Source organism: Polypterus senegalus, chromosome 5 (genome assembly GCF_016835505.1).
Source record: "Polypterus senegalus isolate Bchr_013 chromosome 5, ASM1683550v1, whole genome shotgun sequence".
NCBI classification, from domain to species: Eukaryota; Metazoa; Chordata; class Cladistia; order Polypteriformes; family Polypteridae; genus Polypterus; species Polypterus senegalus.
In genome coordinates this window covers 9,034,893-9,061,514 of record NC_053158.1, presented here as the reverse complement: position 1 = coordinate 9,061,514, position 26,622 = coordinate 9,034,893, and the positions used below count along the sequence as shown (strand labels likewise).

At 40.5% G+C, this 26,622-nt stretch overlaps 1 protein-coding gene across 10 annotated transcripts in view; it reads right to left on the bottom strand.

Moving 5' to 3' along the window:
* Nucleotides 1-26,622, bottom strand: part of LOC120530126 (RNA-binding Raly-like protein) — a 1,108,526-nt gene that overhangs the window by 181,299 nt on the left and 900,605 nt on the right. Inside the window, exon 1 of one of the 10 annotated variants that reach the window (XM_039754317.1) lies at nucleotides 19,919-20,649. The exons of 8 other annotated variants lie outside the window; for them this stretch is intronic. Coding sequence is in view for 1 of the 2 variants with exons in the window: in XM_039754316.1 (XP_039610250.1) it covers nucleotides 19,923-19,959 (37 nt within the window). In the remaining variant the exon portion in view is untranslated. Of the gene's footprint in view, nucleotides 1-19,918; nucleotides 20,650-26,622 lie in introns of those variants that run through there. One more of the 10 variants, XM_039754316.1, reaches the window with a different exon arrangement.

The following is a 26,622-nucleotide window of genomic DNA, read 5'->3' as shown; positions in this document are numbered from 1 at the left end:
AAAAAAATCTAGGATATGAGAATGACTTGGCATAGCAGAGTTAAAGCACTAACAAGCCATGAAATGTAATTATTGGCAAGGATTGTTTTCTAATTAAGCAACTGGGTTGGAACAAAAACCCGCGGCCACTGCGGCCCTCCAGGAATTACTTTGCCCACCCCTGGTCTACAGGATGGTAGTGAGACCAGCTATGTTATATGGGTGGGAGACGGTGGCACTTACCAGAAAGCAGTAGACAGAGCTGGAGGTGTCAGAATTAAAGATGCTTAGATTTGCATTGGGTGTGATGAGGATGGATAGGATTAGAAATGAGGACATTAGAGGGTCGGCTCAAGCTGGACAGTTGGGAGACAAAGTCAGAGAGGTGAGATTGCGTTGGTTTGGACATGTGCAGAGGAGAGATGCTGGGTATATTGGGAGAAGGATGTTAAAGATAGAGCTGCCAGGCAAGAGGAGAAGAGGAAAGCCTAAGAGAAGTTTTATGGATGTTGTGAGAGAGGACTTGAAGGTGATGAGTGTGACAGAACAAGATGATGAGGACAGAAAGATAAGGAAGAAGGTGATCCGCTGTGGCGACCCCTAATGGAAGCAGCTGAAAGAAGAAGAAGAAGATTCTAAAATATTATTGATTAGATCCTGTCAGGTTTTAGAAAAATTTTGAACAATTTCTCAAAGTGAGAATATGATTTTTACACTTGTAAGTTCCTAAGTTCCTTCTCAACCACTCGGGTCTGCTGATAAAGGGCACATTTTATGTTAAAATTCTTAATGCTTGACTACAGATTACTTGAAGGGTAAGCACAGATATATGGAGACACTTGTGCGGTCCTTTGCTCCCTCTCAACAACTCAGATCTGCTGATGAAGAACACATTTTAAGTTCAAATACTTGATGCGTGCCTACAGATTAGCCAATAGGTCAGCACCCATATAAATGAAGTTAACTTTGATATCCTTTTGTCCTTCTCAACAACTCAGATCTGCTAATGAAGGACACATTTTATGTTAAAATCCTTGATGCATGCCTACAGATTATCTGAAGGGTCAGGACCTTTATATGGAGAGACTTATGAGGTCCTTTGCTCCTTCTGAACCTCTCAGATCTGCTGATAAAGGGCACATTTTAAATTCATATCCTTGATGTATGTCTACACATTAGCCAACAGGGCAGTACCAGTATGTAGAGACATTTGTGAGGTCCTATGCTCCTTCTCACCCACTCATGTCTGCTGATAAAGGGTGTCTGGTGACACCATTTCTGCATGACATCAAATTTCAATCCAGATTCTTTATGTGTTGCTCCTGGCTGGTGGAACAAGCTGCCCAACTCCATTTAATATGCTGACAACCTCAATGTGTTTAAGAAGTGCGTGAAGATGCTATGGTTTGGTGAATTCCTGTCTAACTGATATTAGCTGTTAGGTTTTGTAATCTAGGAATTGTAAGACACATGCATTTTCTTAGAACATTAGAACAATCTGGACAAGAACAAGCCATTCAGAACCAAGAAAGCTCACCAGTCCTATCCACTTAATTCTTCTAAAATAACATCAAGTCAAGTTTTGAAAGTCCCTAAAGTCCCACTGTCTGTCACACTATTTGGTCACTTATTCCATGTATCTGTGGTTGTCTGTGTAATGAAAAACATCCTAATGTTTTATAAAAATTTCCCCTTAATAAGTTCCCAACTGTGTCCACGTTTTCTTTTGGAACTCATTTTAAAATAACAGTCTTATTCCACCATACTAATTCCCTTCATAATTTTAAACACTTCAGTCAGGTCTCCTCTTAATCTTCTTTTCCTTAAACTGTAAAGGTTCAGCTCTTTTAATCTTTCCTCATAACTCATCCCCTGTAGCCCTGGACTCAGCCCAGTTGCTCTTCTCTGGACTCTTTCTATTGCTGATATGTCATTTTCTAGGCTGAAGACCAAAACTGCACACAGTGCTCCAGATGAGGCCTCACCAGTGTGTTATAAAACTTGAGGAGAACTTTCTTGGACTTGTACTTGAGTTTTAAAAGTCCCTCAAGTCCTACTGTCCACCACACTACTTGGTCACTTATTCAGTGTGCCTATGGGACTCTTTGTGAAAGAAAACTTCCTAGCTATAGTGAAAAAGTATCCTTATCAAGTTTCCAACTGTGTCCCTGTGTTCTTGATGACCTCATTTTAAAGTCACTTAGGACTAATTCCCTTCATAATTTTAAACCCTTCACTCAGGTCTCCTCTTAATCTTCTTTTTCTTAAACTGTAGTACTAGGGTGTTGTACCGTGTTAGCCATTATGAATGTAGAGAAGAGCCAAGCAAAATGACACCTTTTATTGGCTAACTATAAAGATTACAATATGCAAGCTTTCGAGGCAACTCAGGCCCCTTCTTCAGGCAAGATTGCATATTGTTCTCTTTTTAGTTAGCCAATAAAAGTTTTCTTAAACTGTAAAGGCTCAGCTCTTTTAATCTTTCCTCATAAGTCAACCCCTGTAGCCCTGGAATCAGCCTAGTTGCACTTCTCTGGACTTTTTCTGGTGTTGTTATGTCCTTTTTGTAGGCTGAAGACCAAAACTGCACACAGGACTCCAGATGAAGCCTCACCAGTGTGTTATAAAACTCAAAGTTCTGAGCTCTTTACTCTGTGATGATCAATTTTGTACCCTTGTCCGGTAACACTTGTTCCTAAACAATTCCACGTACTCATGTTTACTCAATGATGTTTTCTCTTTTGTAAGTTGCTAAAAGCAAATAGCTATAAATATAAAGGTAAAATCTGATCGACCAATCAAATTAGGCCCTCTAGACAAAAGAGACAGCAGAATCTGCAATACTGATGATTTTACGGAAAACCCAGCAAGAACACATGGTGAAGAAGGCTTTGTTTAAGCAATGTCACTCACACACAATTTGTTTGCATTTAATGTGCCCCGAAAGCTTTACAACGTCATCATTCATCTGTTTTATTAACAAGCACACTCGGGCATTTCCTGGGGAGGCTTGCTTATTACATGATAATTAATTTGTGACAAGTCACATAAGACCAATTCGCAAGGTGCAATAAAAACAATGGGCAGTCAAAGTTGAAATGTAACACTTTTTCTTTTCAACACTCCCTTAAATCTACACGAGAGCAGATTGGCACTGAGAATTAAAAACTGCCATGTCACATGCCCATTTACAGACTAGTACAGAGCTCCGCCTCCCAGCCCCTCCTCTTCCCTTAACCACACCTATCAGTGTCTATTCGCATGCCACATTAATTTTGCTGAAATTATGTGACAGGTGGGGCACACATTGAAGATTGTTCAAACAATATATTTGAGCTGAAGTGTTTGGAGATCTTTTTGAATCCTCTCCCCGATTCAAAGGCTATACCCAAATTGCCAGGTTTTAATTTAAAAATGGCATCTTGAAATAAAAACATTCTACGTCCTTACTAGAAATTTTTTCTTTGTCCTCCCTAAAATGTCTAGATGACTGGAAGAAGACAAATATGATCCCATTATATAAAAATGTTGACTGGGCAGATCCAAGCAACTGTAGGTCAGAAAGTTTAATGTCCATCACAGGTAAACTAAATATCTTTGTCCACAATAAAACAGACTGGAAGATGACAAATCTTCTTAAATAATATGCTACCATGACTGTCCGTCTGTTTGTCCAGGATTTTAAATAATTTGTAGCTTGCAAACCGTTTGACCAATTGACCTGAAATTTGTTACACAGATATTACGTGACACCTACTATCCGCTTTCGGGGTGATGATTGACCTCCAAGGTTATTCCTCTTTTCATACTATTTTGTTGTAGAATCAACTCTCGGCAGCGGCCAGCAGGGCGGCCGTGTGACATCATGCGTATGGGCGCCGTTCTCATCCCTACCACCTTTGCCGTCACTTCCCTTACCTCTTCATATCTTAAATCATTCTTCAGGCAGATTGAAGACTTAAATGCCAGCTTAAGTGAAAAATCAAGGAAAACGAACCACATAATTGCAACACTAACACTGATTTCATCAGTTTCAATGTGAAAAGATGCAGACACTACGGTGGAGAAAAGAAGAGCTGCTCAGGAAGCAGCAAGCACATCAACCTCTGAGGAAATGAATGTGAAACATACAGAGAAAGAGGATGAAAACTATGAATGCTTGAGTCAGTGTATTCACTGCACATTATCGTGCAGTGTGCCGTTAATGGTATTATTTAAAAAACCAAAACAAAGCAAATAGCTACAACTATAAATATAAAACCTGGTATGATTATATGGCAAACCCAACAAGAACACACTGTGAAGGATGTTTTGTTTAACACTAGAATTACCAGAGCCTACGAAAAACTCGTAATTCCGTCCCACCTTAAACTGCTTCTTAAATCCTTCACACCTCTCCGCCAGCGCCCTTTGTCTCTAAATGTGCTGATAAAGAGAAGCTCGGAGCAGCTGGCTATTCCATCCCCCACCAATTTAGAAGCGCACGAACTTCTCTCAGCTCATGCCTTGATTGAGTATCTGGGAGTGAAGTGGAGTTTTAGAGTGGAAATAATAGATCGTTGTTTGGAACACACGCATTTCATGTCTGTTCCGTTTCTACAGTAATCTGTGTCAACACATTGTTAAAACAGAAACGTTTTTATATTCTAGTAGTAGATGACAAAATGTAGGCATAAACTATAAAATGTATGAAGCCTGAAGTCCAAATAGCAAAGAAACATTTTCACAAGAATAACACAATTGCGCTTTTATTCAAAAATATAACTGCAGAAACAAAAGCCGCCTAAACATGTGACATTGACACCACTTTATTGTAACTGCCTCCGTGGCTCAATAGACTCACCCCGCTTGGGAATCAAAAGGTCACGAGTTTGATCCTGCTCCTCCGCTTTGAGAAGTAAACTGCTCTTAGTCTTACTGTTTTAAAATAAAAGCATACATTTGATTTCAGTATGTAACAGCCGGTGCAATTTATGATCCTTGTAAAGGCTAGCTTTTTTTTTTAATTCACTTTTCATTCTCTCAGTCGCGTTCAGAATCAATCCATACAACCCCATCTGACACAGCTGTTTTCACTAAAGACACGCTATAGCTCTGCAGTGTACCACGATGCATACTAACGCCAAACACCCTCAACCCAGGAACATATATTGGTGTAAAAGTATAACAAAAGTGCACTTTTATTCAAGTGCACTTTTTCCATCGCCTTTTCCTGTAAGAAGCAATGTACACACTTCTCTCTATGCTGTGGTTTCTATTACACACCTGAAAGAAAGAGACAATACATGTGAAAATATAATCGCACTAATGCAATATTATTTGAAAACGAACAGCGTCAGATCGGGTGTGAATTTATGCAGGAACTGGAAATTCTCTGATGCGGACCTTCCCCAGGGAAGAAAGTGCAGTGTCAGGTGCTCATTCAGTGTAATAGAAACCATAGCACAGAGAGGTGTGTACACGGCAACAAGTACACGTGTCGTAAATGTAGGAAGGACGGTCCTTGGGTGTGTGGGAACTGTTAATATTTGAATGTGATGATTTTATATAGCACGGAATGAAAATCTGCACTTCTTAGCATTGCACCATGCAAGCTGTCGTATCAATCGCCTACTGTAACTTGCTTTCTTTTTCTTCGGTTATACAGGTAGTTTTGAATAAAAGTGCACTTGTTTTGTTTGCGAAATGAAGTGTCTGCGTGCACTTTTCGTGGCATTACACGTGTATTTTTGAGCATGCCCGTTTGAGCAGTATAAAAGTATTGAAAAGTATAACAAAACAACGGGCAGATGGGGAGTGTCTGATGATTGCATATAGCGCCGGTTACTGCTCTTTACTATTCTCTCCTCTGCGTGCCGGAGTACAAAAGAAACAGAATACAGACGCGCTATAGCTCTGTGCTGTACCACGATGCATACTAACGCCCCCCCACCCGGTTCTGACACACAGACGCTGGCGAAGCTGCCTTCTTCGTATCTCTCCGTCACTTGATTTTCTTTTTATTCAGTTTTATTGAGTGTTCCTGCCAGTCCCGCATGTTGCTGTATGCTGGATATTTTCACATGTATTGTCTCTTTCTTTCAGGTGTGTAATAGAAACCACAGCATAGAGAGACATTGCTTCTTACAGGAAAAGGCGATGGAAAAAGTGCACTTGAATAAAAGTGCACTTTTGTTATACTTTTACACCAATATATGTTCCTGGGTTGAGGGTGTTTGGCGTTAGTATGCATCGTGGTACACTGCAGAGCTATAGCGTCTTTAGTGAAAACAGCTGTGTCAGATGGGGTTGTATGGATTGATTCTGAACGCGACTGAGAGAATGAAAAGTGAATAAAAAAAAAAAAAAGCTAGCCTTTACAAGGATCATAAATTGCACCGGCTGTTACATACTGAAATCAAATGTATGCTTTTATTTTAAAACAGTAAGACTAAGAGCAGTTTACTTCTCAAAACGGAGGAGCACAGGATCGAACTCGTGACCTTTGATTCCCAAGCGGGGTGAGTCTATTGAGCCACAGAGGCAGTTACAATAAAGTGGTGTCAATGTCACATGTTTAGGGCTTTTTGTTTCTGCAGTTATATTTTTGAATAAAAGCAATTGTGTTATTCTTGTGAAAATGTTTCTTTGCTATTTGGACTTCAGGCTTCATACATTATACAGTTTATGCCTACATTTTGTCATCTACTACTAGAATATAAAAACGTTTCTGTTTTAACAATGTGTTGACACAGATTACTGTAGAAACGGAACAGACATGAAATGCGTGTGTTCCAAACAACGATCTATTATTTCCACTCTAAAACTCCACTTCACTCCCAGATACTCAATCAAGGCATGAGCTGAGAGAAGTTCGTGCACGTTCTAAATTGGTGGGGGGATGGAATAGCCGGCTGCTCCGAGCTTCTCTTTATCAGCACATTTAGAAGACAAAGGGCGCATGGAGAGGTGTGAAGGGATTTAAGAAGCAGTTTAAGGTGGGACGGAATTACGAGTTTTTCAGTAGGCTCTGGTAATTCTAGTGTTAAGAAATGTCACTCACATACAATTTGGTTGCATTCAGTGATGCTCCAAACTGTAAGCTTTACGATTTTATCATTCATCTGTGTTAGTAACAAGCACACACGGACACTCCCTGGGGAGGCTTACTTATTACATGATAATGAATTTGTGACCAGGCACACAAGACCAATCCGCAAGAAGGATTTTCTCTTTTTGCTCTGATAGACCCTTTATACTCTTCTGTGTAAATCACTTGATCAAATCCACATGAACAGCCAGGCCAAAAAAAAAAAAATGAAAACATAAACACAGCTGCAGAAACTGCAGGCCTAGACGCAGCATAAAGTTACAGTTTTCCGGAGAAACAGAGAGCCTTATTTGTGTGCCAGCCATTTTTTTTTTTCTTGTTACATCGTGTGAAATAAATTGACCCTGTCAAAGTCGTTTGGCAGAGCCTGGTCATTTAATCATAGCCTACAGCTTTCAAATCCGCTTAATAAAAGTTTTCCCATTTCTCTTTAAATGGATATACGCTACTGTGCTGTAGCAATAGAGTTCCCTTCTAAGCTGCCTGTTATTATGCCCTCTACAATAACGTCTGCTGAAAATCCAAGAGAATTAGCATCATGGGTCGTCTATAGTTGATCATCTTCACTGCTTATGCAGAATTCAGCAGACTTATTCCGTGAATGTATATTTTGGAGGAAACAAGAAGGGACTCTTAGGGCTCATTTAGTACATTTTTAACCGTTGTGTGCAATCACATTTGTCACTTTAATTTCCAAGTATATGTTCAGTAGGGCAGTTTGTTGTGCTCCCACATAAATGTTATAAATAATGTCATGAGCTGTTGATCGCCGCCTTCACATGTACACAGAGCAGCGTGCGGGTAAAACACTTTCTCTGTTCTGCTATAAAGACTGGTAAAGCGGTGATTGACAGCATTGCCCTTTCGAGGCCAGACATCTATTTTCTTTCATCAACTGTTGCTAGGTTAGACGTAATAAAAACAATGGACTGGCAAAGTTGAAATATAATACTTGTTTCTTTTCAACATTGCCTTAAATCTACACGAGAGAAGATTGGCACTGAAAATTAAAAACTGTCATGTCAAATGCTTACATTAGGATCAGTACAGTGGCAGGAGTTGGTTAGAGCTCTGCCTCCCAGCCCCGCCTCTTGCCTTGGCCCCTCCTGTCAGGGTCTGTTGCCATGCAACATTAATTGTGCTGAAATCGTTTGATGGGTGGGGCACTTTGCAATGAAACATTTGGCTATCAGGCTGCACGGTGGTGCAGTTGGTAGCGCTGCTGCCTCGCAGTAAGGAGACCTGGGGGTTCGCTTCCCGGGTCTTCCCTGCGTGGAGTTTGCATGTTCTCCCCATGTCTGCGTGGGTTTCCTCCCACAGTCCAAAGACATGCAGGTAAGTTGCATTGGCGATCCTAAATTGTACCTAGTGTGTTCTTGGTGTGTGGGTGTGTGCCCTGAGGTGGGCTGGCACCCTGCCCGGGGTTCGTTCCTGCTGCTTTTTGCCCTGGGATTGGCTCAAGCAGACCCTGTGACCCTGTGTTAGGATATAGCGGGTTGCAAAATGACTGACTGACATGACATTTGGCTATCGGCGTTGGCGCAATGCAAGTTGTCTTGTTAGACATCCATTTTTATTGCCAGTGCTCCTCGGTATGGTGACTGAAAGAAGCCACATTGAAGAGTGTTTGGAGATCTTTTTAAATATTCTCCCAGACTCTAAGGCTATATGCACATCACCAGGTTTTAATTTAAAAATGCCATCTTGAAATGAAAATGTTCTACGTCCCCACTAGAGTTTTTTCATTGTATCAAAATATCTTTGTCCACACTAAAATGTCCAAAGGACTGGAAAAAAACAAATATTATCCCATTATATAAAAATGGTGACTGGGCAGATCCAAGCAACTGTAGTCCAGAAAGCTTAATGTCCATCATAGGTAAACTAATGGAAGGAATTATTAAGAATAAGATTGAGCAACACATGGCAACAACAAGAATAGGTTTAGACGTTGGGGTTCATGCTGTACTAAAATGCTGGAATTCTATGAGGAAGCAAAAAAAGGATATGATCAAAGTGGAGCTTATGATATTATTCATCTTGGCTTTCTGAAAGCATTTCATAAGGAGCCACATGACAGGGTGGGCATCAAACTCAAAGAAATGGTGTGTAGAGGGGTGCAGAATTGGCTCAGACACAAGAAGCAGAGGGTGATGGTGTGAGGAACCTCTTCAGAATTGGGTGACATTAAGAGTGGTGTCCAGCAAGGGACAGTGCTGGGGCTGCTGCTATTTTTAATATATATAAATGATTTGGTTAGGAATATAAATAAATATGGAAAAAAACTGGTTAAGTTTGCAGAAGCTTGCCTGTTGGATTGGCAAATAATCAATAATCCATTAATTCAACACAGATGGTCTTGGACAACATGCAGAGTTTGGGCAGATTTGTGGACGATAAAAGTTAATGTCAGTAAATGTAAAGTATTACACATAGGAAGCAAAAATGTGAGGTTTGAATACAGAATGGGTGGTCGGAAAATCGACAGCCCACCTTTTGAGAAGGATTTAGGAGTCGTAGTGGACTCTAAGCTATCAACTGACAGACTGTGTTCAGAAGCCATTAAGAAGGCTAACAGACTGTCAGGTTATATAGCGCCTTGATGTGTGCAGTACAAGTCACAGGAGGTTCTGCTCAAGCTTTATAACACACTGGTGAGGCCTCATCTGGAGTTCTGTGTGCAGGTTTGGTCTCCAGGCTACAAGAGGGACATAACAGCACTAGAAAAGGTCCAGAGAAGAGCGACTGGGCTGATTCAGGGCTACAGGGGATGAGTTATAAGGAAAGATTAAAAGAGCTGAGCCTTTACTGTTTAAGAGGGGACCTGACTAAAGTGTTTAAAATTATGAAGGGAATCAGTCGAGTGGATCGACACTGTGACTTGGAAACTTGTTGAGGGTAAATTTCACTCAGACATTGTTTTTCTTTACACAGAGAACCACAGACACATGGAATAAGTGAACAAGTAGTGTGGTAGACAGTAGGACTCCAAGGACCTTCAAAACTCGACTTGATGTTATTTTAGAAGAATTAGGTGGATAGCACTGGCGAGCTTTGTTGAGCTGAATGGCCAGTTCTCGTGTAGGCTGTTCTAATGTTCAAAATGTATATGATGCTGACCTTTGCCTACACTAGGCATGTGTGTATTGGTGCAGAACTCCATGTGAAAATCAGATTCCCTTGTTCTCCATACACTTTCAAAAGTTTCAGTGCTTGCTGGACACTGAATGAGGGTTTACAACATAGAAAATTAAAGAAATTGTCAAACTAATGAGCTCATCACAGCTGGAAGAACCGGCAGCAGTAGTCTTGTCATTAAATAAAATCATCACAAATGTTAGAGAGACACTTAAAATAGACAAGTGATGAGTGCGATGGTCGTTCATGAGAGGACAGCTTATAAGGTGACTGCAGCAATTGGAATGCATTTTGTATTAAAAAACTAATGTTAAATTAAAGCTAATGTTAAATGAATGCTAGTTAATGTTAAAGCTAATGTGAAATTAAATGTTAAGTTAATTTATTAATTAAACTAATACGCTATATGATAGATACCGGGCAAGGCATGATGCTCAAAGCTGTTATTTTGTGACCAAGAACATGCTGGCATATACAGCAAGTGTACTGGCACAGAAGGTAACAGTGAGGATCGGGAGATGAAATGAAGTTCATCAGACCATAGCCAACAGTCTAACTTAGTCATACAGAGCAAAAATATAGACCAAAATATCAAAGAAAACAAACTACCATGAAACTACCATAGATAGATAGATAGATAGATGGGTGGGTGTTAGGTGGTGACGGTGAGACAGAGATAGCCAATTAAAAACAGGAGATGATTAGGAGGTCAGAATGACCAGGCCTTGGAGGGCAATTTAGTTTAGACATCAGGATACACCCTAGTGTTTACAATGGGTGCCCAGGGATCTTTTATAACCACAGAGAATCAGGACCTCAGTTTTACACCTCATCTGAAGCATGGTACCATTTTTATAGCACAGTGTCTCCGTCACTGCACTTGGGCATCGAGATCCACATTCAGACCACAGGGTAAGTGCCCCCTGCTGTCCTCACCATCACCTCTTCCAGCAGAAACCCAAGCTTATTCCTAGATGGACTGTCATTCAATTACCGTCTCGGTCTGCTCATTCTGATAGATAGATGGATAGATAGATAGATAGATAGATATTGTAATTATTTTCATCCACACACACCAGTTGAGTCACCAGTCGTCCCTTTCCATGCACATCATTTCATATATACACCATGTTTTCAAAGTGCAGTGAATAATAAGAGATCGATCTATCTATCTATCTGTCTATCTACCTCCCTAGTATACTAAAATTAACCTCTATCTATCTATCTATCTATCTATCTATCTATCTAATAGTGCCTTTCACATCTATCTATCTATCCAAAGGGGCAATTTGGCATTAGGATTTTTCTGGAGCAGCAGACACTGAAAATGTCCAACTACTGGGTGTTTCACATGGCCTTTTTATAACTTCACTTTAACTTAATCCTGATACTCTGTATGTTCAATTCTTCATAATAACTATTCATGGTGGCTCTAAAATCCATACTGACCCCTACTCTCTCTTCTGTTTCTTTTTCCAGTTTCTTTGTGGTGGCGGCCTGCGCCACCACCACCAACTCAAAGCATCATGATGCACCAACATTGATGGACTGAAAGCCAGAAGTCTACGTGACCTTCATCATCATCAGGTCCTTCCATGAGAACCCTAAATACAAAGAGGACTGTTTGACTTATGTTAGGTAGATTGCCCAGAGGGGACTGGGCGGTCTCGTGGTCTGGAACCCCTACAGATTTTATTTTTTTTCTCCAGCTTTTAGAGTTTTTTTTTTTTTTGTTTCTTCTGTCCACCCTGGCCATCTGACCTTACTCTTATTCTATGTTAATTAATGTTGACTTATGTTTATTTTTTATTGTGTCTTCTATTTTTCTATTCATTTTGTAAAGCACTTTGAGCTACATTTTTTTGTATGAAAATGTGCCATATAAATAAATGTTGATTGATTGCTTGAGCTGCAGGCTTCTCTTCCATACCTGTGCCTTTATAATTTTATATTAAGCTAATTTGTTAACCCAGAAGATGGTTCAGTCCCTGGAATCACATGCTGTTACCATCTTTATCCAAAGTCGGATACCACAAAATGTGTAGATCTGACCTTTACACCCTTGAATCTTAGCGACACGTGCAGCTCTCCAATTGCAATGCCACAGCAGCAGTCACAATAAAAATGCACCAACTGGTGACATCCCAGGTCAAACAAAATGACATTGAAGCAAAGCAATAAATATTTTGTACTCTTTATGGAGACATGTCCAAGGGTCTTTAATGACCACAGATAGTCAGGACCTCAGTTAACATCTCATTCGAAGGACAATGTCATTTTTACATTTCATCTGAAGGATGGTACCATTTTGCAGCACGGTGTCCCCATCACTGCACTGGGACATTGGGGTCCACATTCAGACCATAGGGTATGTGCTCCCTGCTGGCCTCACCAGCAACTCTTCCAGCAGCTACCCAAGCTTTTCCTAGATGGTCTCCCACCCAAGTGCCGGCCGGGCCTGAACGTGCTTAGCTTTGGGTGGGTGACCTCCTCTGAAGTGCAGGTGGGACCTTTTAGGTGAAGCTGCGTTTACCTCACTAAGATGTTTCAGCTGAGTAAATCTGAATACTTGTGTCAATGAGATATTTCAGTTTTTAATTTTTAATAAATTTGCAAAACATTCTAAAATTCTGTTTTCACTATGTCACTCTGGAGTATTGAATGTTGCTTAATGTGGGAAAAAAATTATTTAAATGATTTTTAGCACAAGGTGGCAAAATAACAAAATGTGTAAAAAGTGAAGGGGTCCGAATAGTTTCTGAAGCCTCTATGTTTACAGGTCTTTTCATGTATTTTGTGGTGGTCTCTTTCTTTCCAATTTACAGTGACATTAGGCGAACAGATCGGTTTGAGTTAACACAGTTTGTTTTTTGTTTGAACCACAACGCTCAGTTTTATTTCTTGCTGAGAGTGTAGAATCTCCTTTGTGTTGTTATAAGCTGAATGGGAAAGAAGAATAAAACACACACGCATACACACACACATACATTGTTTCTGCATCTTACTGAAAATTAAAAAAAAACATGTTTTCATTATCCGAGACACATTTCCTTTAATAAGTGTATCAAGTCATTAATCACATCTAGCGCACATAAGCAAATGAATTGGAAAAAGAGCAACTGCAAGGAAAATAGAACGCCGAGACATCAGTGTCTGAAAATAAAAGTCTAAGGAGGCAGAAGAGTATATTTTGACTCACAAACATTTTCTTCATAACACTCTGCATTCATGTTTCCAACGACGCTAAATGGAAGAAAAAAAAAGTAGAACGCAGCTCTCGACACACATCTGCTCCCACGCCCACGTGCTTAATAGTCATCTCCACCGTGAAAGAGGAATAAGAGACAACTGAGAAGGAATTGAGCATGTACACCTCAGTGTGGTGCTTATTAGACACACACTTTCAGCTGTGAAGGCAAAGTCCGAAAGGACAGATGGTTACGCATTACTGATCACCGAGGAACACCTCACCTCGGCAGAGCATTAGCACCTCACCATCCACAAACTGGACTCATTCGCATTCAACACAGAGTGAGTGACCACTCGGCTCACCTAAAATAACAAGACTTCCAGTACTCTTCACTATTGGGCCATGACCCCCATTGGTCTGCTTATAACCGGCTAACATTTTTACTCTCTTAACACTCTGCATCACTTTAGTTGTACTACCTACTATAGCAAAATTAACATCTATCTATCTATCTATCTATCTATCTATCTATCTATCTATCTATCTATCTATCTATCTATCTATCTATCTATAAAATTCATATCTATCTATTATATATGCCTATCTATCTATCTATCTATCTATCTATCTATCTATCTATCTATCTATCTATCTATTATATAGTGCCTTTCATTTCTATCTATTATATATAGCCTTTCATATCTATCTATCTATCTATCTATCTATCTACCCCTTACTATACCAAAATTAACATCTATCTATCTATCTATCTATCTATCTATCTATCTATCTATCTATCTATCTATCTATCTATCTATCAGTGTGTTCAAAGGGACAATGATCCTAACTTACTGGGATTTCCTCATTTGTGGGGAACAATTGAAAGCTCTGGTTTTCATCACAAATGTTGCTCAATAGCTTACCCATACCTCTCAGCACCACATAAACACATATTGATCCATTCATCATGCAGCCCTGGACATCTAAAGGTAACACAGACCCATTACTTTTATTTAAAAAACAACAGCAAACATTAAAACAACTAGTAAAAATTAAAACAATAAGTAAACATTCATCTACAGTGAAATCGGCATGAACTAAGTAATAATGTACAACAATGAATCTACTATATAATAAAACACTAAGTTTTGTGTGCCCAATCCCTCAGAGCCATCTAATTGGACAGTTTGGCTTTGATGTGATTGGCCAGCTTGGCTTTGGTGATGCGGCAAACAAGAAAATGCAAATGTGAGAAGCACACAAAGGTGTAAAGTCACACGATGAGAGAGTCACTGTCAAAGACAGCAAATATAAGACTGGACAGGAGGTGAGAAAGGTGCCTCGAAAATAATGACAGAGTCTGAGAAGCAGGCTTTATGGGAAGGCACTTGAGAGATGCATCACTGAAGAGATATTCATAGACATGCATATGCAGAGGAAAGGTGCTGAAGGTATACGTAGGGCAAGAGAGAGCAAATATTTTGAAATTATCCTATTACCTGTCTTCAACTGGTACAGTGGTGAGTATCACATAAAACGGTTGGCTCACAGTGTAAAAGCCTGTCGGAATGAGAGATTTTGAATGCAGTTTTAACGTTTGTAATGGAGCCCAGATTTCGGAAGTGGAGCAAAAGAAATGTAGATAATGACGTGGGTAAGCAACATCCTTTATATTGTAGCAGTGCTACCGCAGGATGAACTCCATTTCCCAGCAGCCCAAGGAGGATTAGCCACATAGATTGTCTGGAATGGAAGTTTGGGGCTGCTGGGAATGAAAAAGGTCAGCGGGAATTTGAAAAAGGGAGCCAGATGGAGCAACTGGAGATCGGTTGTTTTAATGTATCCTGTCAAACATGTTATCTAAAACGTCTATTGTGCCCTATGGATTATTTCCCGTTAGGATGAATCTACTGTCTCGTGCCTGCCTGTTGCGTGTATAGTGGTGGATTAATCGTCGTGCATCTTCAAAAGGAGCACTCCTGGAAATCTCACCCCTCACCACTCAGGACTACCAGTAGAACTGGTTCACTCATTTTCTACGGAAGCTATTCTCAGGGTTCTCATCTTCATGCCATACCATTTCACCTGCTTTTGCTGTATTGGACTGTATAAGGACATTGTTGTGGCTCATTGTTATGTTACAACTGTATCGCCATAGAGGAAAAGGGATGTTTGTCTGATTGTTGTTTTTGTTGTTGTGTATTGGATCTGCCATTTAATATATTATTTATTTATTAGTTGATTTTGTGTCTCTGCTTGTGAGTGTGTGCAGATTGGTCCAAGGCTGGGTGCGTCCCTGGAATTTCTACCAAAAAAATAAGTAAATCTTAAATAAAGTCTTATTGATGGTGTGAATTTTTTGACACCATACCACTACAATATGTTCTATAATTCTATGACAGCCAGTGTGATTTTTCAATGCTCGTGGTATGCTTGGATGGTGAAATCACTTCAAGAGAGGCCCACCGATTTAACAAGCCTATTAAGAAGACAGAGACGGATGTGGGATGCCCACTGGACCTGCTGGAGGTAGTAGTGGAAGAGAGGATTGAGATAAAACTGAGTGCCATTATGAACAAAGCCTCACATTCTCTTTCTGAAACAGAGTACTTTCATCCAACAAATTATCAAGTAGAAGTGTGTAGAGAAACACTGCTGGGACTCCTTCATACCTACTGTGATGCATCTTTATAAATTACATCAGATAAATGTTATTAACCCCAACGGGAACATTCAAACACATAGTAGCAAAACATGAAATAGAAAGATATCGACTAAGTAAAATAAGACAATAGAACAAAACATATAATACAAATAATACTAAGATAAAATGAACTGTAGTATATTGAAGTCTGTGCTGTCTTCTTATGTCTTCTGGCTGGAAATGAAGGAAGGGAATTGAATGGGCGTCTTGAGGAAGCATTAAAGGGCCTGATAGCAGCAGACAGAAAAGATTCTCAGAGGTGCTTTGGTAACATTTTAGTTTACATACTGCGAAAATACATTTCTTACTCATTTGTTCATTTATGAACAAGAAAATACGAACAGATAACTCCAGGCCTTAAATCCTTACCTTGGCTCCTGGTTAAGTTTAGGGCAGATTTCAAAATATAAAGCCTTAAATGGCCAAGGTCCGGCTTTCTTTTCTGAACTCATCATGACTTACAAACAAGAGCACACATCTCAAGATGCCGGTCTGCTTATGATTCCAAGAATTAATAAAATAACAGTGGGAGGTCGAGCTTTTAGTTACAGGGCCCCTAAACTGTGGAATGGTCTGCCTGCTACTATAAGAGATGAATCTTCAGGTCTGAGCTTTTAAATCCCAGCTGGAGACTCACTACTTCAGTTTAGCACACCCTGACTAGAGCTGCTGATTAACTGTACAGACTGCATCTCTGTTGTTAGTCATTAGCACTAAAACATAAGTAACATGATTGTTATAATTTGTTACTAACCCTCACCTATTCTGTTTTTCTTCTCAGTACTCAGATGTGGCACTTGGTGCCACGGCCCACCTGCCAAGTTGTTGTGCCTGCCTAAGGTAAAGTCATCTCTAATGGAGGATCGCAGGAATCGTGGGAAAGGGGGGTCCTTTCATCGGATTGGCTGGCCCAGTGCTGACTCAGCTGTGGAATGGCCAACAGGGGGAGGCACAGTCCTGGCTGTGGTCTCCAGGACACTGAACAAGTCCATATCGTATTATGGGATATCATTTACTGTTGAATTCTTCTCTATATTTGTAATATTTTTATTTTTATATTGTATTGAGGATCTTTGTGTTCTGTTCTGTGTATTGTATTATACTGACCCCCCTTCTTTTTGACACCCACTGCACACCCAACCATCCTGGAAAGGGGTCTCTCATTGAACTGCCTTTCCTAAGGTTTCTTCCATTTTTTTCCCTACTAGGTTTGTTTTTTTCTTGGGAGTTTTTTCTTGTCTTCTTAGACAGTCAAGCCTGGGGGCCATCAAGAGTCAGGGCCTGTTAAAGCCCATTACAGCACTTCTTGTGTGATTTTGGGCTATATAAAAATAAATTGTAAATTGTAAATGTATATGCAAGAAAGATGTGACCTGCTAGGTTTTTCCATAGTTGGTGAATGCCAGTAAAATGACTTGTTAATATGAAGGATTGGCAGATCTTAAACTAAATATGAAATCTCAATAAAAAGGTGTCTCAGTTAAGACACCTCAGACCACTCCAAAGTTAAGGTTTGTTGGTAGGTCACATTGCAGAGATAAAGAAACCCTTTACTGATGCTTTGTAAGTGTTATGAAAACCTAAAAAAAACCTTTGTTAATAAGGTCTTGGTATATAATAGAAAATAAGTAATTGATGCATTTTTGCAGTACCTAAAGTGTTACTGGTGCTCCCAGTTGCACCTTAGATTAAAAGCCTGTGGCTAAAAATACTCCAAGAATGCGCCACCTGGAGGGGATGGGCAGAATTGTCTATAGTGACATCCAAATTTGCCCCTAGTCCTCTTTTCCAAAACAGGCTCTGGACTTTCTACAGTCATTCCTGCTATGAAGTTTGTTCAGGTGTTTTGCATCACCTGCACTCAAGTTGCTTCCCCAGGAGACTGCAGCATAGAACACCACATTGGTTACAACAGACTGCTTAAACTTTTCCAGTTCCACGCATCAGAAGACCTGAGTCTCCTCAAGAAGTCCAGTCAGCTCTGGAACTTCAGGTACAGAACCACTGTGTTGTCAGACCAACACCGTTTTAAGTTCATTTGGACCACCAGTTACTCCACTTCCTCTACCCTGGAGGGTGACAGGCTTCAAGGTCTACTTAACACGCTGGATGTCATCCACCAAACCCTTTTATCTTGTTGATGTTGATATGCAGGTAGTTCTCCCTGCACCGCAAAACAAAGTCCTCCACCAGCCTCCTGTACTGCGACTAATCTCCATTATCAATACACGTAATAATGGAGGATTCACCTGGGGATTTCTGCACGTGCCACGAGCTGGTATTGTAATGGAAATCCATCGTGTAGAGAGGGTAAACAGGCAGGGAGACAAGACAGTTCTCTGAGGTGCCCTAGTGCTACACACTGTGCCTCACACACCGCCGTCTGTTGGTCAGGTAGGCCATGAACCAGAAGATTGTGGGGGCATCAATATTCACAGTCTTGAGCTTTTTGTCCCTGGACTGATCGCTCTTTTTATCTTTAGCTAAAGTCAGAAATTCCTTTCTTTTGAGTAATTCTGGTGTGTATTTAAAGGGAGGTGGTTGTTGTTTTTTATATAATAATATCTACTTAGTTATTGAGCTTCTGTATTAAGCTACATTGAGCATGGGGATGGCGCTATAAAATAGAATTTATTATTATTATTACTATTACTACTACAGTTCCCCCTTGGGACAAATGAAAAGGTGCTGTATAAATAGAATGTATTATTATTATTACTATTATTATTATTACATTTCTTCCTTGGGGCAAATGAATAGATGCTATATAAAAAGAATGCATTATTATTATTATAATTATTATTATTACATTTCCCTTGGGACAAATGAAACGGCACTATATAAATAGAATGTGTTATTATTATTATTATTATTATTATTATTATTATTATTACATTTCTTCCTTGGGACAAATGAAAAGGTGCTATATAAATAGAATGTATTATTATTATTATTACATTTCTCCCTTGAGACAAATGAAAAGGTGCTATATAAATAGAATTCTTTATTATTACTATTACATTTCCCCCTTGTGACAAATGAAAAGGCGCTATATAAATAGAATGTATTATTATTATTATTATTATTATTATTATTATTATTATTATTATTATTACATTTCCCCCTTGAGACAAATAAAGTGTTATTTATCTACTTTTCTTCCCTAAGACTGCAGTTAACTGGGAAAGTGCAAATGTTCCCTGCAGGAGTGCACATGGAGATATACATACATACATACATACGTACTACATACGTACATATACATATATATGTTCTGCGCTAGACTGCTGCCTTGCACCAAACATTACCTGGACAGGCACCATCTCCATATGTTAAATAGAAGCATTCAGATTTATACAGGACTATGCATTGGATATGAATGAATAGATGGACGGTAGAACAGACACTTTACCCAGTATAAGTTGCACATTCTGCAGCAGTGGTCACTATGGCTGGTTTCACTAGCACTCATTATTAAACCCGTAAAACTAAGAAAGCGAGACTCTTTAACATGCCAGCCAGTTGGCACTGTGACACCAACTCTATGACTGTATTAAACTGCACCATATTGTGCATATGTACCATTATTGCTCATTGGAATATACACACTGTGCATTGTCTCACTCACAGGCTGCAATATTCAGAATGCAATGAACCAAATCAAATATGAAGCACACAAAGTTGTCGACTGTATTGCCTGTGGCGCAGCGCAACACTTTCATTTCAACTATAGCATTTGCCCAAATTCTCTTATCATTCCAATTCCTTTCACTCAATCAAGCAGTCAATTTTTTTTTTTTTTTGCTCGCAGACTTACTTACACCTTTGATTTCGACGCTTGCCTTTGTACATTGTCATTCCAATGGTCCGGGATCCAGCAAAATAAATTTCTTCGGTTGGTCTGGCAACACAAAAAAAACAAAAAAATCCCCGATAAAAGCAATGATTCGGCCTCCCACTTTGCAGAAAGGCAGATTCTCAGTGACAATAGGTAAGTAGCCGTCTCTCTGTGGCAGCTCGGGTTATACCATTCACACTGAGCCGAAGGGGAGCAGCTTGGTTGTATTGTACAAGGGAGCAGCAGTTTTTTTTTGTCAACGGGAAACTTGGTGAGCAAGATTAGGATGTCAAAAGAAAATAAATAAAAAATAAAAATGGGGAGAATTCCAGCAAAGGGATTAGAATGCATGCAAAGGCACAGCAGTGTTCCGGTCTCTTCTTGCTGACACACAAGTGGGTGCCGACTGAAGAGGAAGATAATGAGAGCAGATTTGTAGAGCCTTATTCAGAAGTACTTCAATTTGTTTTAAGGCATTAGGCACAACAGTGATTTGGAGCTGAGTGGGTGGCCGTCCAGGGTGTATTTGGGGGTACGTACTGTAGATCTGAATTAAAATAAGTAAAAAAATAAAATAAATAAAAAGAGCTTTGCATGCATGCCTGCTAGGTATTGATCCAAAAGCAGCATTTCTTCAAGGAGAGACCACGTCATGTCTAATGTTCAGTTTTCAGTGCCTGAACTGCTGTAGCCCACCCAGAATGCCGAATCTGAAGCTCACAGTCTGTGGAGCACTGTTGCTAAGCACCTCTGCCGGGAGCAATTACTCACATGTCACCGGAAAACCCGACGACTAGGCTGGCACGCGCGTGGCGGGACTCTGGAGTGACAGGGACAAAGATTTAGGAGCTGACCAGCTAAGAAAGCCAAAAAGAGAGCAAGGCAGGGAGGTGACGCATAAGCTGAGGAGACGCTCCCACCCCCCCATCCCACCCTTCCTCTGGGATACATGATAGCCCCAAACATTTGGTGAACATCTAAAAGGATTCCAGCTTGGGAATTTTAGTGTATGCAAAGGCAAACCATTCTCTTCTTAGCTGACACACAAATGGTTGCTGACTGAAAATAATTACAATATCTATCTATCTATCTATCTACTGTATCTAACACTATAACACTAAGATGACATGTAATAATAACAACTGATTAAGACTTCAGTTTTATATAGTGCCTTACACAGTGATTGCTATAGCAACATCGAAGTAAGAAAGAAGCAAAGACCAGGCAGTATCATTACAGTCCATTAAGTTCTTATTAATAAATTCATTATATAAATAGGACATCACATCTATCTATCTATCTATCTATCTATCTATCTATCTATCTATCTATCTATCTATCTATTTGCAGCTGTTTATCCAGTACAGATCATGGGAGCAGTGGTCTAAGCAAAGATGCCCAGATGTCCTATTTCCATGCCACCTTCTCCAAACTCCTCACGGGGGATACCAAGGCTTTCCCAAGTCCACTTGGAGATATAACCTCTCCAGCATGTCTTGGGTCTGACTGTGGTCTCCACAGAGAGTTATCCAGGTGGAACCCTAATCAAATGTTCGTATCCACCTCAACTGGGTCCTTTTGATGTGGAGGAATAGCAGCTTCTCACCCTCTCTCTAAGGTTGACTCCAGACACCCTGTGAAGGAAGCTCCATCCTTTTGGTCACGGTCCAACACCTGTGGCCAAAGGTGAAGGTGGAAACGTAGATCAACTGGTAAACTGAGGGCTTTGTATTTCAGCTCATAAATGCCTCTGTCTGATTTGATTGATTTGATTTCAGCTCTTATGGTGAAGATGGCACATGCGGTCATACTTGCCACAAGATAATGGTCAAAGGTTTAGGAGCTCTAACAGTAAAAGGGCAACAGAAACGGAGACAGAGACATGACACTTAAAGACCCATCATACTTTATCGGTTTTCAAGTAAGTTTCAATTGTGGCCTTCATTTATATTATTACTAGCTGTGTAAGCCTGTGCTGTAAAAAGCCTGGAGTCCTAGAAACTATTGAAATTGTCAGAATAAAAACTGAAATGTAGAGATGTCAGGTAATTGAAAGGAACTATTCTGGGCATCTCTCTCCTAGGAGGATTCATTTTGCTGACGTGCTTGCCTTGCTTGTGCATTTGCGGAGGGAGGAAAAGTAAAAGGCATACCGTTGTGTTGATATGTTTGCCTCGCTTCTGTATTCAAATCTGACATTTATTTTTATATACATATGTCATATGAAAAAGTTTGGAAACCTCTCTCAGCCTGCATAATAGTTTATTCTACTTCTACTTTATTCTACTAACAAAAAAGATAACAATGGTATGTCCTTCATTTCCTAGGAACATCTGAGCACTGCTGTGTTTTCCAAACAAAGATTTTTAGTGACGCAGTATTTAGTTGTATGAAATTAAATCAAATGTGAAAAACTGGCTGTGCACAAATGTGGGTCCCCTTGTCATTGTGCTGATTTGAATGCCTGTCACTGCTCAATGCTGATCACTTGGTTGGATGAGCTCGTTAAGCCTTGAACTTCATAGACAGGAGTGTCCAATCATGAGTGGTCAAAGGTATTTAAGGTGGTCAATTGCAAGTTGTGCTTCCTTCCCTTTGACTCTCCTCTGAAGAGTGACAGACAGCATGGGATCCTCAAAGCAACTCTCCAAAGATCTGAAAACAAAGATTGTTGAGTCTCCTGGTTTAGGGGAAGGCTACAAAAAGCCATCTGAGAGGTTTAAACTGTCAGTTTCAACTGTAAGGAATGGAATCAGGAAATGGAAGGCCACAGGCACAGTTGCTGTTAAACCCAGCAGGTCTGGCAGATCAAGAAAAATACAGGAGCGGCATATGAAGAGTCAGGATTGTGAGAATGGTTACAGACAACCCACAGATCACCTGCAAGAACATCTCGCTGCAGATGGTGTATCTGTACATCGTTCTACAATTCAGTGCAATTTGCACGAAGAACATCTGTATGGCAGAGTGATGAGAAAGAAGCCCTTTCTGCACTCACGCCACAAACAGAGTCGCTTGTTGTATCAAATGCTCATTTAGACAAGCCAGATTCATTTTGGAACAAAGTGCTTTGGACTGATGAGACACAAATGGAGTTATTTGGTCAGAACAAAAAGGCTTTGCATGGCGGAAGAAGAACACCGCATTCCAAGAAAAACACCTGCTACCTACTGTCAAATGTGGTGGAGGTCCCATCATGCTGTGGGGCTGTGTGGCTAGTTCAGGGACTGGGGCCCTTGTTAAAGTCGAGGGTTGGATGAATTCAACCCAATATCAACAAATTCTTCAGGATAATGTTCAAGCATCAGTCACAAAGGTGAAGTTATGCTGGGGTTGGATATTCCAACAAGACAATGACCCAAAACACAGTTGGAAATCTACAAAGGCATTCATGCAGAGGGAGAAGTACAATGTTCTGGAATGGCCGTCACAGTCCCCTGACTTGAATATCATCGACAATCTATGGGATGATTTGAAGCAGGCTGTCCATCAAATTGAACTGAACTGGAGAGATTTTGTATGAAGAATGGTCAGAAATACCTCCATCCAGAGTCCAGACACTCATCACAGGCTATAGGAGGACAGCGTCTAGAAGCTCAAAGGAGCAAAAGGAGGCTCAACTAAGTATCGATGTCATATCTCTGTCGGGGTGCCCACATTTACGCACCTGTCTAATTTTGTTATGATGCATATTGCATATTAATCCAATAAACTTAATGTCACTGCTGAAATCCTACTGTGCCCATAAGGCATGTCAGATATTAAAAGGAAGTTGCTACTTTGAAAGCTCAGCCAATGAGAAACAAAAATCCAAAGAATTAAGAGGGGTTCCCAAATGTTTTCATATGACGGTATAATAGTTGTTTCATTTTTTGTGCTGTATTGACTGCCATTTTGTTTTCACAGCCATCGTTATTGTTTTCTAGCTTTTCTGGTTCCTGAAAGTCTGTGTGTGTGTCTCTGACTTTGATTCCTTGTTGGAGTCTTTGTTTTTTCTCTAGGAAGTGCAAGCTCCCTGGTTGGAATAAGTTATTTTTAAATTGTGGCATCTGAAGTAACCTGAAACTATATAGATATAATATTAAAAGGCAATACCCCTCTCATAGTGATACGGTAAGAAGTTACATAAGGGAAAATAACTTAGCTTTCTTTAATGACGATTTACGTGGCACAACAGATGAAAAGATGCCAAATGGCAAGACAATTACCGAAATGGGAGTTCGATGTATACAGTCTGCCATTTTCGGCGCTGCGCTGGAAGATTTTTCACGATCGGATGACATTATCTCCCATCTGTCCTTGCTTTCGGGTGTGCCGGTCAAATGTTCCAAGGCTCTATATCCTTTCTTCATGTGCAGGCCCTTACTTAGGTAAATCATTCCATTCCAAACAAGTCAAAGAGAGGATTCAATTTTATACACACAGAAACAGTACAAGGCCCATTTACATAGCTGTTCCCTTCCTCTCTTCAATTGCTTGCCTAGCAGTTCTAAATGCTGAGCCCCTCTGTGCTAAATCTGGCCTGTACATGTGAGTGGATTATAAAATATTTTTTGTACAGAGCACAGTGACATTAAACTTATATTCTTATTACAGTCTTGAATCCAAAAGATCGCACAACCCGAGCTAAACGAATGAACTTGGCGCGTTTTGATGATATTTCATCTTCAGGTCCCTTATTTGCCTTTCCTAGTCAGCAGCACAGCACCTAAGACTGGGAAGGTGAATGCAGCCACCAGTGGTTGAATTGGAAAAAAAGAAGAAGCAGTACTCCTGGTGTTTCGGTTTTTTAACTTGTGGGGTAGGGGGGATTGCCCTCTAATAATATAAAAACTAGGACACAGAGATCTTAGATATGAGTGATGATAGAAACAGTGAACAGGCTGGCTTGTCTCGGCTGTATCCTTCTGGTCATTGTCATGCTGAAAAGTGAACCGTCACCTGTCACACACATGCGCATGAGAGGCAGCTAAAGGATCTAAATGAGAGTAATACCACGCTGGACCAGGGGGTGGCGGAGTGCACTGACCTTTTTCCTCACTTTCCTGCAGACCATTCACGGGAAATTCCGTCTGGCCCGGATGACATTACTTCCGGTTCTGTCCTTGATGATGTCATTTCCGGGTCCATGACAGAATAACATCAATTCCAGTTCTGGACCCTTGGATGACGTCACTTCCGGTGAAGAACCCATGACTGAAGAGACTTCCGGTTCTCGCCCTTTCGATGATGTCATGTTCTGGTCCGAACCTATGGAACCCTTTCACTTCCGCCCTCGATGACTTCACTTCCTTTTATGGCCTTTTAAGCCACCATATTTGACTAATCTAATCAGTTCTGTTATGGACTCAGTTCCGAGCACGTCAGTGCTAGCGATTTACCCATTTTGCAGCCAGGGAATATTATACGGGTGGCTGCCCCAAACCTTTTTATGACTCTTGTGTCTGCTTTTTGTGACACACCCCAGTCTGAGGGCACGTTCCCACTGGAGCAGGTTTTCTTCAAGGACTTCTCTGTATTTGGCTGAATTAATCCTTCCCGCAATTCCCTCTGACTGTCAGAGGAGCACCCAAGAGTATGATGCTGCCACCACCATGCTTTACCAAAGACATTGCATTAGGCAGGCGATGAACAGTGCCTGGACTTCACCAGACATAATGTTTGGAGGTCTGCTACCCAAAGAGTGCCATTTCTGACTCATCAGACCAAAGAATCTTCTTCTTCATGGCTCTCAAAGTCCTTTACACTGTCATATGCCTTTTACTCAAGAGTGGCTTCCATATAGGTATTCTAACATTAATTTGTGATTGAAGGGGTACGGCTGAGATGGTCATCCTTCAAACAGGTTTTCCAATCTCAGAAGAGGACTGTTAGGCCAGGTTTATACTTCATGCAACACGACGCGTAATCCAGCGGACCCTCCTGCTACGCAAGCATTTTACTGTTTATACTCACGCGCGTACTTTATGTAAATCTGGAGGAATCCACCAGGTGGCAGTGTGAGATATTATCACGCTGAGAACAGGTTCCGCTTGGCTGTGTTGTGAATTGCCTGTAACAGCCATTAAATTCCGATAACACCTTACCACAATATCTCTGAAAAGGATGTTCAATGATTAAATCCATCAATCCAGGGATGTGTCCATTCCAGCAAGCATTGGGCACGAGGCAGAAACAATCTCTGGACGGGGCCTCAGCTCATCGCAAGGTGAATACAAGCACTCACATACATACACTGATGTCATTTTAGTGACACCAAATCTGCACATCTTTGGAAGGATACCGGAGCTCATTGTGGAAACCCAGGAGGAAAACATGCAAACTCCAGGCAGGGAACACCACAGACGTGACTCCGTTTGAGACAGCAGTGCTACCGCTCCACCACCGTGTCACCCTCATGTGTGTAATTTTTAACAGTATTCATTATTTAAACAAAATTAACGCTTTATCTGTAAAATGTAACATACAGTGGGTACGGAAAGTATTTCGACCCCCTTCAATTTTTCACTCAAAAAGTCCTATCTTGGAGTTTGCTAAATGACACCTGAAGGACTCTGAGATGGTGAGAAATAAGATTCTCTGGTCTGATGAGACCAAGATAGAACTTTTTGGCCTTAATTTTAAGCGGTATGTGTGGAGACAACCAGGCACTGCTCATCACTTGTCCAATACAGTCCCCACAG